Raw genomic sequence first — 17,293 nt, 5'->3', positions numbered from 1 at the left:
TTGTAATGTCATATGTAAAACACCCTTACGTTACCGGTTTCAAATTTAGAGAATGAAACGCAATTTTATGAATATTCTATAGCCCAATTTGACCTGTATTATCATCACAAAGTATGGTTCTTCAAATATAACATTTCAACAGTGAAGAAACAAGATAGTTACTTCAGATTTTCAGTTTATGAAAAACTTCGCTGCACACACAGCATTCCCATTTCTCCTCCTTTTCTTCTCCAAAACTTTAAAACATTTCAGGGCTTTATATGGAAATATATTGGTTTCCTACATCACAGGCCACCTAATATTTTAGCATCCAAGTAATATATAATAAAAATATAACATTCCTCTGTTTTATTTTAAAATCTGGGAAACATTTTCACATTTCAGTTTTGAAAACAAATACTTCAGAAATAAACCATTCAGCCTACACATTTAAAAAAAAAAATAGATGTTAAAAGTAAAGTCGGTTGCTGGCAACAAAATATTGTTGGCCACACTGCAGAATATTAGGTTATAAACAAAAATTGAAAATTTGGAAAAGCAAAAGTTGGTTCTCTAGTATCATTTACATATTTTTTTTTTAAAAAAAGGAATAAAGCAGCCATTTCTAGCTGGAGAACAATAGAGATATGTTCCCTGATTACCGTGGCACTTCATTCTGCCAGCAAACAATTCACATACGTAGTGCATGCTAATATCTTAGAGACCAGGGAAATGCCCAGTGAAAGACGGCACACCTTCAACTTGCTTTATCATGTGAAGTACATGATAACATGCAAAACAGAGGTGATGCGCTCACAATGCAATAACCCCAGTGGATCAAGCCACGCATTGTGTAGGATTTTGTGCCATGAATGCCTTCGGAAACAGCAAAAGAGTTAATACGTAACTAAATTCAGAGGAGAGCAGGGTCCCTTTTCAGGGCAACTGGAGAGATCTCTCAGTTGAGGGTCACTCCTTTTTTCGAAGGTGGATGTAAATGATTCCGCTGATAAGAGCCAAGGGGCAAGAGAGCCATGCCAGCACAAAACAGTAGCCAAAGGAGCCACCTGGCATTCGTCCACGCTGGAACTCATCCACGTGAATAGTATAGATCAATGCAGCTGTGAACACGGAGAAAGCTGGGGAAAAATGCATCTGAAAATTAGCAGTGTATCCTTGGTTCCATCTTTCTGTAGAGTAGTATCCATTAGCAATAATACATGACAATTTGCTGGGGGAGGCAAGTCTCACCAGTGCTTGCACCAAGGTGTATAGGTACATCCCCCCCAGAGTACTAATATAATGGGTTGACTGGTGCTATTGAGTGTAAGGTAGATCTACTTGCTCATCCTTTGAAACATAATCCACTGTGCCCCTTCTCCTCATGCCAGACCTCCCTCTTTCCCCAGGAAACTTCTCATTTTTTGATTCAATGAAACCCACTGGGTGACTTTGAGCAAGTCACATGCTCTCAACCTCAGAGGAAAGCAATGGTGAACCTCCTCTGAATAAATCTTGCCAAGTAAACCTCATGACAGGGGCATCTTAGGGTTGCCATAAGTCAGAAAATGACTTGAAGCCACACAAAAACAACATTAAATTTATCAGTTACATTTATATGCCATCCCACTCCACCCCCCAAAAAAGAGGTCAAGTATATGATTCTTCTATGCTCCATTTATCCTTGTTGAAACCCTATGAGGTAGGTCAGGGTGAGGTATATAGGATTAGCTCAAGGTCTATACCCTCCACTATTTCACAGATGAAAACCAGGAGATGTGTGGCCAAGCAATATCTGCTGGGGCATTTTAAAAGGAACTGAAAAGTGGGATGACAGAGGATTTAATCATGATCATCCCTGCAAAATCAGGACATTTTGGATTGGGGTGTGTGAAGGATATCCCAGTATATTTCATGGCTCAGCAAGGAGTTGAATTTAGATCTTTCAAATCTCTGTCCAACATTTTAACCACTGCACAACAATATACAGTGGGCCCTTGATATCTGCTGGTTCTAGGACTCCCCATGGATAACAAAATCCGTTTATGCTCAAGTCCCATTAAATACAATGGCACTGTAAAATGGCGCCCTTAATATAAAATGGAAAAATCAAGGTGCACTTTTTGGAATTTATCTGTTTTCTGAATATTTTCAAGATGTGGATGCTTGAATCCGTGGATCAAGAATCAATGGATACGGAGAGCCAACTGTATACTGCAACTTAACAGAAAACCACCAAAACAGCCCCTCACCAGTAAGTAGCTGGAAGATTCCAGTGGCATAAAATAGGCTTCCTCGCTTCATGGTGTAGAGCTGGCACATGAAGAGAATGAAGGCAAAACTGGAGAAGAGAAGACTTAAAACCATGAAGGCCTGGACTGCTTGAAGCCATGCTGGGTGGAAGGATTAAGAAAAAAAATTAGTCAGGAAGGAACTGTGCAAACGTAGGGAATAGGTATTAATACAATCATTGTCCTTCTCAGAAGACACATGGTAGCATCTTAGATACTCACCACTTTCAGACACTGTGTGACAAACCCAACCTTCTGTGTGGTTTCGCTGCCAGCAATCATACCAGATGTTAACTGTTTCCTTATCAGGCAGCACCCACCATGACTGAAGGAGAGGGAGAATGAGAAGAATGAGAGTTACAAGAGATTTTGTATTCCATGCCTATCTGGGAGGAACTGCAGCAGCAAGTAAGAACTGTTTTCACAGTAGAACACTGTCTCCCCATCCCCTTTGTAGGACACAAAATAGACAACTTTTTTTATATACTGTATTATAAATTTTTATTATATAATTGTTTAAAAATTTCATATCCTGCCTTTTAATGAATTAGAATGTTTTTCACTCTATAGCTTATTTTACTGTTTTAAAATAACACACGCACACATATATACACACACACAAATATATAGCCTATTTTTGGTATGTATTTAATCTGTTCTGCTTTTAATTATTTGTAAGTTTTCTTGAGTCCTAGTACTGGGGAAAGGATGGGGGGGTGGGGTATAAATAAATAAAATAACAGTTCGTATAGGTTGCCATGGTACAGAAAGGCTAGTGACTATGCAGTTTTCCAGATATTACAAGACTGCAGCTGCCATCATCCCTAGCCAGCATTCAGAATTGTGAGGAAAGCCAGGAACTGGAGTTCAGTAACATCTGGAGGGCTGCTTTATGGTATAATCTTATATTTGTATACTAAAAAGTAAGACCCATTACATCTCCAAGATTTACTTCTAAGAGAGTGAGTGTAAAACTGCAGCCTCTGTGGACAGGTCTAACCTAGGGTGCATCTACACTGAAGAAATAGTGCAGTTTGACACCACTTTAAGTTCTATAGCTCCATCCTATGGAATCCTGGCATAATGTCTTTAGCCTTCTGCCAAAGAGGGATGGTGCCCCACAAAATTACAAATCCTAGGATTCTGTAGGATGGAGCCATCACAGTTAAAACAGTGTCAACTTGCATTACTTCTCCAGTGTAGATCAGTGGTTCCCATACTTTGGTCCTCCTGATGTTTTGGACTGCCATCTCCCAGAATTCCTGACTTGACCAAGCTTACTAGGGCTTCTGGGAACTAAAGTTCAAAACACCCGGAGAACCAAGGTTTGGGAAACACTGGTGTAGATGCACCCCAATGGTTTACAGACAATTCAAAAGACTAATGGTTTATAGTGGTTTGCATGCTAACCTGAAAGCAACAGACAGCATAGCCCTATTCAAGTGTTATAAATATTATTCAGGTGTTATAAATCCAGTCAGGGACTGAGCATGTTAGGCCTGCATCTCCTCCTTCATTTTTCTCCTCATATGAAACCCAGCGTTTTGGTGAGGAAAGCCTCCATTTTCAGAGAGGACTCTCTCCTCACAAAAATAACTTTTCACATGAGGAAAGCAGCAATGAAAGGGGTAGGGTTAGTCCACTCTCTTCCCTGCTTGCTTAATTCCACTGCATTGATGATACTTGAATATAGCTTATAGCATGGGAACGTTCCTTTCTTTAAGGCCTTTTCTGCTATAGCATGGTTGCAAACCTGGATTTGAGACTGAGCATACACTGACACAAAAATACAGTTCTCTGTTTCATGCATCTGTGTGATTCTAACATGGGGTTGTCTCATTGTGACAGTATTGCACATTTTAGGTCTCCACCAATTAATAATTCAATTTGGCACTCTGGGCACACTATCATGTTCCAGCCTTGGCTAAAAGCAACCTTGTAAGGTCAACCAGCATTATTATCCATCTGTTGTAGTTGGAGGCTGAACATTAAGGGAGAAAGAAAACTTAAGTTCACCTTAATGAGTTCATGGCTGGGGTGAGATAAGAAGGACAGACTTCCTGCTGTGAAACTCAGTCTTTTAGCTATTGTGCTACAGCAGCACACAATGCAGGGGTTGTGTTGCTTTTAAACTGTCTGAATTCAGACCCCTCATTGATTTTGGCAAAGTGACTGCCTCTTTTAGAGAGGGTTATAGACAGATCCCTAGCAGGGCTCCTAACATAGACCTACAGGAAAGTGATTCCTACTTCAAGGGAAGGATAGAAAAGCTAAAAGTTTAAATGTACTATGAAATCATACAATCACAAGAGTTGGAAGAGGTCCTTTGGGTCCTCAGATCGACCCTCTGTTTAATGCAGGGCCTCCAGCTAAAGCATCCCCAGCAGATAGCTATCCAGCCTCTTTTTAAAGACATTTACAGGGGGAGACCTCACCACCTCTCTAGCTTATTGGGTCCATTGCTGAACTACTTTCATTGATGTTTATCACACTATACTCTTAAAGTGCTACTATTCCACTTTGACTCCTCTAGCTGCCTCCTGTTGCATTCTGGGATTGGCAGTTTTAAGGAGGGGTATTTAGAATTCTCAGGCAGAGAACTTCTCTGCCTGAGAATTCTAAATACCCCTCCTTAAAACTGCCAATCCCAGAATGCAACAGGAGGCAGCTAGAGGAGTCAAAGTGGAATAGTAGCACTTTAAGAGTATAGTGTGATAAACATCATTGTCAAGACATTCCTTCTAATGTTCAGTTGAAATCTACCCTCTGGTAACTGAGAACTATTAAACCTAATTCTACCCTTTGAGCCAGCAGAGAACAGGCCTGCACCCTCTTCTTTGCAGCAGTCCTTAAGGTATTTAAATTTGGTCTCATTCCCACTACCTTTTAAAGTTAAACTGTTTGACAAGCAACTTGTCTTCTACTTTCTGTGCTACTTTTGAAATCTGACTTCTTTGCACCCTAAAAAACATAAGGAAAGGAACTGATTAAACGCAACTGTTATTTGTAACTGTAACTGGTTACTTCCTATCTCTGAATGGAACTACACACTTACATTGGCAAACATGCATTTCACAAGAAGCAGAAATACAGAACTGGGGTCCTTTCATGTAACAGAATGATAGCACTTTGATTCCAGTTTAATTGCCACGGTTATATCCTATGGAAGTCTGGGATTTTAGGGAGAAGAATTTCGAATTCTTGGCCAGAGAACTGTAGTGCCTCATCAAACTAAAAATCCCAGGATTCCATAAGATATAACCATGGCAGTTAAACTGGAATCAAAGTGCTAAAACTAGGTAGTGTGAAAAGGATTTTGGAGATAAAAATCAGTTAGTGGAAGGGGAAAAAAACATGCTCTCCAACATATCACAGCTAAAAACCTGGACACATGTGGCCAAGCAATATCAGAGTGTGATCAAGATGGCAAAGGATATTAATGCTTTTTAATATGCTTTTGCCTGAACCTGCAGGGAAGGGCAAGACTCTGCTCCCTCCTGTCTTCTCCCCCTGCTGTTTTAATTGACTGCAAACTATTTTAGCACTTTAAGCACAGTTTGCACCTACTGAAGTAAGCTGAGGAAAAAGGGAAAGTGGGAGGAAAGAGAAAGTGGGACACTAAAAGCAGCTGATAAAGTAGGATGACAGAGGATTAGTCAGGATTGTCCCTGCCAAACTAGGGCAGATAGAAGGTATAAGAAGCATTTTAACCCTTTCCCTGTTTATTGATTCCACACATGGATATAATTTCTTCCGTGTAAGCTCTTTTTCTCTAATTTGCATAGGGGAAAAATATGCATGGATGGGACAGACAAGGAAAAGGATCCCAAGGGAGAGTTGACAGGTGGAGAAAAGTATGAAGCTCCTTGGCTTACAAATCCTTCTTTGCAAATCCCCTGGCCTTAGACTATCTTTAGGAAGTAACCGTGAAGACAGTGACCCAATATTTGCCCCATAATGTGATGCTCCTGCTTCAAATGGAGCCTAAAACATTGAGAAATGTGCATGCATAGGGTTCCACTGTTAGTTGCTGCTTCCAGGAAGGGAGGGCAGGAGGGATCCAAAAAGATGACATCAAGTCTGAATTATTAAATGAATTAAAAATAATAATACATGTAAATTGTCTATGCCAAGCGGAAGCCAAATTCATGCCTGCAGTACAACCCATAACTTATGTTAATAGCCATGCTGTTCCATTCTGAACAAGCTGTCAACTCTCAGGAAATACTTGTCAGGACTTAATGAAGACAAGGAAGTACACACAGACACAGTTGCGGAATAAATTGCACATCTGCCCCCAACACTGGCTCAGGATGGAGCCTTTGGCACAGCTATCAGTTAAAAAGAAAGAAAAGAAAACAATAAAACCCATGTATCTTAAGTTTGGATGGGAAGAGTCAAAAAGACGCCAAATAGATTTGCCAGATTAAGACTTGCAAGAATCGAATTATGACTGAAATGTTGCACAGAAAGTTTTCCCGCTTCCTTCCTTCTTGCTGTTGTTGCTGCTCATCATAGAACAGTTGGAAGGGATAACAAGGGTCATCTAGTCTCAGGCCCTACCATGCAGATTTACACAACTAGTGGTGATTGTGTGTCTTCAAATGGTTTCTGACTTATGGTGACCCTAAGCCTGACCGTATTGTGGGGATTTCTTGGCAAGATTTTTTCAGAGAAGATTTGCTATTGCCTTCCCTTGAGGCTGGGAGATGTGACTTGCCCAACATCACCCAGTGAATTTCATGGCCGAGCCAGGATTCGAACCCTAGTCTCCAGAGTCCTAGAGTCCAACACGCCAACTCAGCAATCAAACTCTAGCCCAACAATCAAACTCTTAAAAGATCCCCTTCCAACCTATGTTTGAAGACCTTCAAAGGGGGAGAGTCCACCCCCATCCACCAAAACAGTCTATTCCACCACTGAACAGTTCATACAGTAAAGTGGTTCTTCCTAATGTTAAGATGGAATCCCTTTTCTTGCCTCCATTCACGTGCTAGGCTGCATCTGTACTGCAGAAATAATGCAGTTTGACACCACCTTAACTGTCATGGCTCCATCCTGTGGAATCTGGGGATTTGGAGTTTGTTGTGGCATCCAAGCTCTCCAACTGAGAAGGCTAATGACAAATCCCAGAATTCCATAGCACTGAGCCATAGCAGTTAAAACGGTGTCGAACTGCATTGTTTCTGCAGTGCAGGTGCAGCCCCCGTTTCTGGAGCAGCAGAAAATAAGCTTGCTCCATCTTCTATATGATGTCCCTTCAAATATTTGAAGATGATTATCATCCTGGGATCAGTATGCAGCAGGAGGAAACTAAAAATATATATATATCCTTAGATCAGAAGAAAAGAAAAGAGGCAAACCTCAAAAGGTGCTGAGGAAAAAGAGTGTCTCCTCTTTCTTGCCTCACACATTTCTAGGTATTTCTACAGAAGAAGCAATAGTGATTTCTTGTCTCCTGAATAAAGAGTTTCTCTCTCTATCTTATGGGAGAGCTCTCTCAAAGGATAAACTTTATATCCCCAAAGATAATGGAACTCCTTATTGGAGATGCAAACAACTGCCGTCTCTTAAGAGAGATTATGATACGTTTGAAATGGATTAGGCAAGAAGGTCTTTAAACAAAGCATCTTTCAAGAGTGCTGTGGGTATATAATCCTGCATGGTAGGCCTTGCTCTAGATGGTAAGATTTGTTGGAGAGCTTGCTTGTATGTGTGTATATAGTATTTGTATTTGCTTATATATAAAATACTGGACTCTGGCATGTGGAATGAGAAGCAACTTTCTGGAGGCCTGGCTCTGTCCCTAGAAAGAGTGAGTCAGACACACCAAGCAACAGATTTGAGGTGTGTCATAAAAAGACAGCAAGGAGTTATTTATCACCGTTACATTTGTGCTACTAGGAAAGAAGAGAGACACTCATGATATTTTCTGCTTCAGGTGCCAAAATAATTTGTAGTCTCTGTCTTGACTTCATGGGGAGGGAACCATTTTCTGCCTTTCCTCAGGCTACAAAAAGCATTGGGGCCACCCTAGTTATCTTAAGCAGGAAGGTCCCACGTCTGCATTTTCAAGGTTAGGGCAAGGGAGTCTGTTCTCCAGACCATGTGCAAATGCCAGAACTGACCAAAGCCCTTACAGATGTATTTATTCTGTAATAAATTTGGCATCGCCTGGCAGTAAAAGCATTGTGAAAGATCCCTGTAGACAGATAGGCTGTGGATCCTTGGTCTTTCTCAAAAGAGCACAAGATAATGCTACAATAAAAAGGGTATGTCATACATAGACAGATTGGCTGCTTATTTTTATATACCAACTGAAATGGTAAACTAGATAACAGTATCTACCATCCTTTGATTACAATTTGCTAAGGCCACCAGGAAGCCAAATAAAGTAGGGGTGGTTTTGTTGTGTTTTGTTTTGGAGGGGGAGGAATTAACTCCAAAGACATTGACCCAGCCTTTCTCTGATACAGCTTTGGCTATACCTTCCCTTAGCACCAGACAGCTGGGGCTGGGGATAAGAGTCATTGTCATCTAAAACAGCAGGATGTTACTATATGGAGAAGAATAGTAATTTGCTGATGTTACCCATTGCAATGTTTGAAAAGTTCCATGTTATGTTATTCACTGTCTTGGGGGGAGGACTCAGGGGCTGTACACACAGTCCCTAAGAGGCAGCATGATGATGCCCCTTTCCTAGATAGATTGGGGCTGCAGCAACCGCACGCCATGGCCCTGATCTGGCCTTTCCAGGGTACAAAAGGAGCTGCAAAAGCGGCTCCCTTTTACGCCCCGGAAAGGGCGCAATAACTGTGGCGCTGTGGCTTGAAGGTGCTTGTTTGGCCATAAATGGACGCAGCATCGTATGGACGCAGCGCCAGAGGAGCACCATGACACCGTGTGCCATGTAGAGTGGCGTGCAGCGTCACGGTGTCCTGGGGGGCGGAGTTGGGGCATGCCTCATGTGGACACAATGCCCGACTCTGCCCCCAGCCTGGCATTAATGGCTGGATTGAACAGCCCTCAGTGTTGGAAAATAATGGCTTACAACTTGAAAAATGCCACTCAAAATTGCTCCTCAAATGCCCTAAAAATAACTAAAAAATGTTGCTTGTTGCACTAAACAGACAGACAGACAGATGTTTCCATTTATGGTATTAACTTTGGATGTAATATAGTTATGCTTTCATCCTCTCCCTCCACATAACTACTTATAATATTAATTCCTAGCTCTAGGCTAAAATGCAAAAGATGCAACTAAGATGCAAAACTGGAAAAGCTGGAGCATGTGTCTTTCTCACCTTGTCCAATGTGGCTACAAAGAGTAAGATGAGAATCAGGACATGGAGGGCTGTGACTGCGAAGAGGAGAAAGCCCATCCTGGTACCTGCTGGTGAAAACAACAACAGCAACGTTAAACTCTTAAAGAAAGATGGGTTGGTTTTTTTTCACAATCTCAGGGCTATGGGTGACGAAAACCTGATCAACCTGATGAAACTTTTTACAAGGTTGCCAAACCCCCACCTTCATCCAGAATTTCCCCCCAATTTCAGTCTAAGCAACTAGGCATCAGTGCTCTCCCCTGACGAATCCAGAACCCCAGGTTCCCACCTGGTTCTAAGTACATAGTAAATCTAACTCTCTGAGGATCCTATCTGTTAAAAGTTCTTTTTCTTCCACAGCTCACAACTGCATTTAGAGAACCCTGGAGTCCTGAGTCCTACTGTTTAACTCAGTAGTTTCTGCTTCCCTCCCATAGGACTCCCACATCTTCAATCTCAGGTTCCTATCAAACATCAGCTACTACCCAGACCTCACTGGGTTTGTCCCAGGCTGTCTGGATCCCCTCTGCTGTAGGTAATGTATCTCTGGAAAACACACAGAAGAGAAGCTAGGATGTGGACTCATCTACTCGGCTCACATTCCTGTGGCTTTAGGCCTTGCCTAATATGATCCAGATGTTATAAAGTCACGTGAGCAATGGGCAAGCCAGGGGTGGAGGTAGCAACAGCCTTTCTGTGTTGTTCCCACCCCTCTTCAACCCCATTGAGGGGGCCCTGAAATGGCTTGTTAACCAGCAAAAGGAGGAATCATAGTAGTAGATGAGAAACTAGAGAACAGAGAAAAATGCACAAGAAAGTTGCAACCTAGGAATCTGAGAGGGGTGTGTGTGTGTATTACAAATGCTCAATTTACTCTTTTTCCAAGTGGTAATTTTGTACATTTTCTTTTAAAGCATAGAGGTGGTGCAGGACAGAAGGTTCCCATTTGGGTGGCATGTGGCTGTACAGTAGCAAAAGAAATAATTGTATGTGGGTACTCATTGGGGGCCTTAAGATATTTCCATAGCAGATTAAATTTTGCCACCACGTATATACACTTCAAAAGGAGCCATCGTCAATTCTTGCTCTCCAACAAGAGTACCTGCATGACATGTGTACTTTCAAACACACATTTGTTGCCTTTACATTTTTCAGCTTGCAATGTACACTTTAAACAAATAATATTAGAAAAAGTGGAGATTTATGAAACAGTCCAGTGTTTTTAGATGAGCCCTGGCACTGAAAATAGGTACTTGGGCTGAATTCTGGCTCAGATTAAACATTGCCCTTTCTCCATCTAGAAAAAACATTGACACAAATTCAACTGCTAGTCTGAACTAGAGTTGACACACTGAATCAATGGGATTCATAGAAGTGTTGATTTACTATTTAACAACTGAATGAAAGGATTTACTCAAACTGGGAAAATAATTGGATTTAGGCAATTTAATCCTTTACCCTCTACCAAAAGCTCCATCTCAGAAGCATCACAAATCTTGGCTTCTAGATGGTGCTAAATCAAACCATTAAATCCCATTTCAAAGCCTCCAACATTTTACAGGTGAAACCTGGGGCATGTTTGGCCAAGCAGTATCAAAGTATGGCCAAGATGGTTTAAGTTATTAATGAGGAAGAACACACAAGCAATGAGAGGCTGTGGTAGTTTGCTTTTACCTTAGGCTGCATCTGCAGTGCAGAAATAATCCAGTTTGACACCACATTTAACTGCCATAGCTCAATGCTATGGAATCCTGAGATTTGTAGTTCGTTGTGGCACCCGAGCTCTCTGACGGAGAAGGCCAAATGTCTCACAAAACTACAATGCCCAGAATTCTATAGCACTGAGTGATAGCACAGTTAAAGTGGTGTCAAAATGGATTATTTCTGCAGTGCGGATGCAACCTGAGTCTATTGGGAAGGACAACACTTTGCCCCCTCCTCTCCTCTCTCTCTCTCCTGCTGAATTAATTGAGTGAAAACTACTTTTGCATTTTGAACTCAGTTTGTATCAACTGAAGTAATCTGAAGGGGAAAGTAGAAGGAATAATGAAAAAGTGGGACATTTTAATACCACATGAAAAAGTGGGATAGCAGAGGATTAATTGGGACTATCATTTCCAAATTGGGACAGTTGGAAGGTATGCATTCCTCTCCCAGTGAATCCCTTAGTCCTTAGATCTATTACCATCATATAATCTATTTACACAGACTTGTCCTCTCAAACTCAAGGCCTGTGCTAGCACTGAAAAATAAGGAATCCCGTATCCTTTTTTACTTGCACATGCAAAAAATAAAGGAGGGGAAGTGAATGAAAAAGAAGCTTTTCATTTTATGAAAGTACTGTAATAATATGGAGAAGAAAAACTAGCAAGATGGGCCAACAGGATACTAAACTAAAGGACAGCTGAAGGATACATCAAGGTTGCTTTTGGGGATTTTATCATCCACCACGTGGTTGTTTCGTTTCTTTCTGCTTCCTTTTCAGTGCAGCAAAGTGATGCTTGTGTGTGTGTGTTTGTGTGCATTTGTGTGCATGCACATTTCCTTAATATGTAAACTGAGGATAAAATAGATGGGCCCCTCCAGATGTTTTTGGTCTGCAACACCCTTCACTCCTCATCATTGGCTATGCTGGCAAGGCCGAACGAAAGCTGCTATCCAACACAGGGTGACCAGATGTCATAACCGCAAAGGAGGACAAGGCACTGTACAATGTAGGGCATTACAAAATAAAAGCTAAAGGCACTAAGATAAATATAAATCCATGCTTCTTAGTCGTGCTCAAAAAGGAGGACATTTTGGAACTTCTCCCAGACAGTAAGTTGACATGTAGGACATGTCCTGGAAAAGGAGGACATCTGGTCACCCTGAACCAAAAACTGGAGAATCTCAACCCCCTCCTAGATTACTCCTTTTGTCTGACCTTCTTTTTCCAAATAGTTCTAGTGTGCTTACTGGTTGATATAAGGAACTTGTGCAAACAATGCCTTCCAGGCTGATAAGCTTTCATTTCTTGTGAAATTGCCCCAGGTCAATGAGATTTCAGGATGATATTGTCAACGAACAGACAGGCCTAAATACCCTTAAAAAGGCAACAGATCCCATCTGATCTTGGAAACTAAGCAGGGTCAGCTTAGATTAGTACTTGGATGGAAGACTGCCCAGGAATACCAGGTGCTGTAGGCTATATTTCAGGGGAAGGAACTAGCAAAACTACCCCTGAGTACTCCTTGCCTAAGAAAGCCCTATGAAATTCATAGGGTTGCTATAAGTCAGCAGGCAACTTGAAGGCACACACAGGGTCAGGATGCATTGCTAGGCAATGAAAGCTCAAAGAAAGGAAACGACTAGAATGGAGTAGCTAGATCAAACCACAGCTCATCAGAAAGACTGTAAAAACAGCATTACTATAAGCTCAAAATAATGTTTCAAGATATAGCTGTGTTAGTCTGCAGAATCAGTATGTAGAAATCCTGTAGGACCTTTGAGACCAACTGAAAGAAAAAAGTTGGCAGCATGAGCTTTTGTAGACAAAAGTCTGAACACTCATGCTGCCAACTTCTTTCTTTCAGTTAGTCTCAAAGGTGCTACAGGAACTCTCTACATACAATAAAAGGTTTGTAAATGTATAATGAACTCGTAGAATGGTGGTGGGGAATCCCTGTACAAGTCAAATTCAAAGCCTGCTTACTCAGAAGCTCCACTGAGTTTGATTACTTGTTCCAGAAAAGTTTGCCTCCGATTGCATTCTTACTGCACAGTCTTAAAATACTTATTCAGCAGTTGAGTTAGAAGCAGATCCAGATGTTTACAAGTGGGGTGTGTGCAAACTGACATCTCCACCTTCTCCGCCCTTCCAGTTCCCCCTAAATGCTACAGCATTTACATTTTACTGTTCCCGTGCTATATTTAGAGGTTGCACAGAATGGAGCTCCTGCCCCGAACAACGCTCTCTAATTCATGCTTTTTGGAGGGGTGTGGATGGGTTGAATCATCCTTCCATCCCAGGGCAGCCCCTCCAGTCTCTGAAGGCAGAGATGTCACGGGACTTTCCAAGATTGGGTTTGCTTGTAATGCAGGATTTGGGTGTGAGGGGTGATCCTGAAAATAAGGCAGAGGAATATTTGAAATTAAGCTCTACTCAAAGACAGTGGTTGTTTGTTGCTGTGTGCCTTCAAGTCATTTCCGACTTATAGTGACCCTATCATGGGGTTTTCTTGGCAAGTTTCTACAGAGAGGGTTTGCCATAGACATCCTCTGAGGCTGAGAGAGTGTGACTTGCCCAAGGTCACCCAGTGGATTTTCATGGCCAAGAGGGGATTTGAACCCTGCTCTCCAGTCCAATGCTCAAACCACTACACCATACGGACAGTATCTTTGCCCCATTTGTGGATATCCCCCCTTCCTTCCAACCTTCCCCCAAACACTTCAACACATGGCCAGAGCTTGACAAAGTTCCCTTTTCTGGACTACTTTCCTCAGAACCCTCCAGACAGCATTCATTTCCCCAGAATCCATACTGGCTAGGGGATTCTGGGAAATGTCATCCAGATAGGAACTTCACCACAATCTAGACATATGCCTAAATCTGAACCCAAATCTCTCGAGAATAGATCCATTAGATCAGGGGCAGGCAACCTGTGGCCCATGGGCCAGATGCGGCCCGGCGAGGCCTTGGGACTGGCCCCAGCCTGGTCCTGCCGCCGATTGCTGCCGGGGCCTTTGGCATCTTGCATGAGGGGCATGGTGGGGCAATTGTCTATAGAAGCCTCAGAAACATGCATTTATCTTAACATTTTTTAAAAAATTAGCAAATTTTTTCGTGTGTCCTCCATTTTTTATTTAAAAAGTGCCCTCCATTTGAAAATTTTGTCCTACATTTGTCCCGGTTTATTTATTTATTTAAAAATATTTAATTATTTATTTTTTGGCTTCGGCCCCCCAGGTATCTGAGGGACAGCAACCCGGCCCCCGGCTCAAAAGGGTTGCCTACCCCTGCATTAGATCAATCGATTTACCAAAGTTTTGATTCACCATTCAACAATTGGTTTAAGCGATTTTCATCTAGCTGGGATGAACGACTGGATGTCGGCCTCCATTTTCAATGGGCCTTAGCTTTTGAAGCCATGCACATACAACTGAACTCTCAGCCTACCTTTCAATAAAGTACAAATTCTTATCCAAACACAGTCTCTTACAGCAGAATAAAGTATAAAGAAATCCTAAAGCACGTCTGAGACCAAAAAAACAAGACTTTTGGGGACTCTAGTCCACTTCATCCATCGCTGGAGTCCATAAAAGTTTATGCTAGTCACTTATTTTTGCTGAAGCTAATGTATTTTTTTATATCTTTTAATGCATATTATTAGATATTTGCCTTAAACCTGTTGTTAGAAATGCCATTTATTTCTACAAGCTCCTTTGCATTGAGTCCTGCTGGCCTCTCCTTCCTGCCACGTGTTGCCAGCAGTGGAGGAGAACTCAACATTTACCCAACAAGGGTTTTCACATTTTTTTAAAATTGTAGGCTGATCCAGTAAGTCTGCTTTAAGCTTCCTGTGTGAAAACACCCTAAAAATATCTGCCCTGAGTTTAGTTATCTGAAGGAGCAGAAAAAGGAGAGCGAAGCCAGTGAATTATGTCTGGTGCACATGCCCTCAAATCGCCTGTCGACTTATGGTGACACCATTAATTTCAGATGGGCTTCTTAGGCAAGGAATACTCACAAGGTGTAGCGAGATCTTCTGGCGCCTTTGAGACTGAAAGAAAGAAGTCGGCAGCATGAGCTGCCATAGACTAAAGTCCACTTTCTCAGATGCATATACATCTGAGGAAGTAGACTTTAAGTCTATGAAAGCTCCTGCTGCCAACTTCTTTCTTTCAGTAAGTCTAAAAGGTGCTACAAGATCTCTCTACATACTGATTCTACAGAGTAACACGGCTATATCTTTGAATCCCACTCAAGAGGTGGTTTTTCAGTTCCTTCCTCTGAAATATTGCCTAAAACACCTGGTACTCCTTGGTGGTTTCTCATCCAAGGACTAACCAGGGCTGACCCTGCTTAGATTCCAAGATCAGTCAGGAATCAGGTGCCTTTAGGGTATGGACAGAGGGGAAATGACAAAAGACCAAGGATGGGGGAAATGTACAGTATCTCCCTATAAGGCCTCACTCAGTTTCTCCACTGCAACCTTCCTGGACATTTGAAGATCTGAGCGGTATTTCTGGCCTCCCGATTTCCAACATGTCTCTCACTCTTCCAACTACAAACCCATGTTTGTGTGCAAGCGACACCACTCCATGTCAACTTACTGGGTGACCTTGGGCAAGTCACACTCTCTCAGCCTAAGAGGACAGCCATGGCAATCTCCCCCTTGAAGAAACATACCTAGGAGACCCCATGATAGGTTGGCTTTATGGTTGCCATACATCGCGCAACAACATCATGTGCCAGCTTGAAGAGGCCTAAAGAATTGAAGTCTCCATTTGAGCCAACACTGAGAGTGGATGGATTTTGGAAGGGGAAAGAGGTTTTGTGGGTCCCATTGAGGGAGCTTTCTTATAATGTGAGGAATGATGGAAGAGTATGCTTCTTCGATTAAAAAGGAAAATAAATGTTTCTGGTGCATTGTCACCACCATCGCCCTCAAAGGATAACCAAGCAGGGCCAAGGAGTGGCAAGGATGAAATGGAGGAGCCATCTACTGTCTAGTAGGGGCTGCGTCCACACTGTAGAAAAAATCCAGTGTGACACCACTTTGACTGCCATGCCTCAATGGGAGGGGGGGGAATTCTGGGCACTGCAGTGAGCTGATGCCACTTTGACTGCCATGGCTCCATGCGAGGGAATTCTGGGCATTGCAGTTGGTTTGCTTTGCTCTGGTACCACAATCCACTGCAGTGCCCAGAATTCCCTCGCATGGAGCCATGGCAATCAAACTGGTGTCAATCCACTGCAAAGCTCTGGTGCCACAACCCACTGCAATGTCCAGAATTCCCTCGCATGGAGCTATGGCAATCAAAGTGGTGTCACGCCGGATTCTTTCTGCAGTGTGATCAACACTCCTGGAGGGAAATGGATGATGGTGTTGGGGGGGGGTTAAAGAGGGGGGTACTGCCAACCCATCCTCTGGAGGGCAGAGACTATGGAAAGAAAAGCTGGCCACTGCAGAGAGAGGGATGGTTTTGTGGCATCTCAGTGCCCCCCTTCTGCCCAGTTCCAACAGCCTGATGCGTCAAAGCGATGCCCATCCCCCCAAAAAGAAACCTCCTAACCGATCAGACCCCCCCCCCCAAAAAAAAACCAGGATCCTCACAGTCTGCCTTCTGCGCCAAACCTCTCTCTCTTCCCCAAGGATCCCCCCTTCCTGCCTCCCCCCCAGTTCGTCTTGTGCCCGCTATCCCCCTTGGAAGGTACCCACCTGGAAGGGCAGACGGAGACCGGTGTGTGGCACCCAGGGGAGGCTCTTGCCCTTCTTCTTGCTGCTGCTGAACTTTCCTCTTCTGACTCCTCACCCCTTTCCTCCTCCTCCTCCTCCTCCTCCTCCTCTTCTTCTCCTCCTTCTCTCTCTTCTCCTTCCCCCCGTTTAGTTCTTCCCCCTCTCAGCCCTGCTCTCCCTCTCTCTCCCCCCCATCAGCCCTGCCCTGCCCTTGGCATCTGGCCCCGTGGGTGGGTCCAGGGAGCGCGTGGCTGGCATG

The 17,293-nt window shown here is 42.9% G+C and overlaps 1 protein-coding gene across 3 annotated transcripts; it reads right to left on the bottom strand.

Moving 5' to 3' along the window:
- Window positions 1-333: 333 nt before the first annotated feature.
- EMP3 (epithelial membrane protein 3 (MAM blood group)) lies at window positions 334-17,185 on the bottom strand. 3 transcript variants are annotated; one of them, XM_089480296.1, is made up of 6 exons: window positions 17,017-17,185; window positions 13,287-13,696; window positions 9,575-9,663; window positions 2,493-2,595; window positions 2,232-2,372; window positions 334-1,118 (listed from the first exon to the last, which is right to left on the bottom strand). In XM_089480296.1, the coding sequence occupies exons 3-6, from the start codon at window positions 9,650-9,652 to the stop codon at window positions 949-951; spliced, it is 492 nt and encodes a 163-aa protein (XP_089336422.1). In that variant the 5' UTR covers window positions 9,653-9,663; window positions 13,287-13,696; window positions 17,017-17,185; the 3' UTR covers window positions 334-948. The 3 variants fall into 3 exon arrangements, with proteins under 3 accessions (XP_089336422.1, XP_089336423.1, XP_089336421.1); XM_089480297.1 differs by lacking the exon at window positions 13,287-13,696 and having other exon boundaries at window positions 9,575-9,660; XM_089480295.1 differs by lacking the exon at window positions 13,287-13,696 and having other exon boundaries at window positions 17,017-17,183.
- Between the last annotated feature and the right edge of the window lie 108 nt (window positions 17,186-17,293).

The sequence above is a fragment of the Sceloporus occidentalis genome, unplaced genomic scaffold (assembly GCF_023333645.1).
Source record: "Sceloporus occidentalis isolate IW3139 unplaced genomic scaffold, rSceOcc1.0.p SCAF_14, whole genome shotgun sequence".
Lineage (NCBI taxonomy): Eukaryota > Metazoa > Chordata > Lepidosauria > Squamata > Phrynosomatidae > Sceloporus > Sceloporus occidentalis.
Note: the sequence above shows the minus strand (reverse complement) of the source record. Positions and strands in the feature narration are given on the sequence as shown.

Coding starts and splice junctions, on each gene's coding strand:
- EMP3 (XM_089480296.1), bottom strand. CDS start 9,652: ATGGGCTTTCTCCTCTTCGCAGTCACAGCCCTCCATGTCCTGATTCTC. Junction 2,373..2,492: donor TCACACAGTGTCTGAAAGTG/GTGAGTATCTAA, acceptor CCTTCCACCCAG/CATGGCTTCAAGCAGTCCAG. Junction 1,119..2,231: donor AATCTTCCAGCTACTTACTG/GTGAGGGGCTGT, acceptor ATTTTTCCCCAG/CTTTCTCCGTGTTCACAGCT.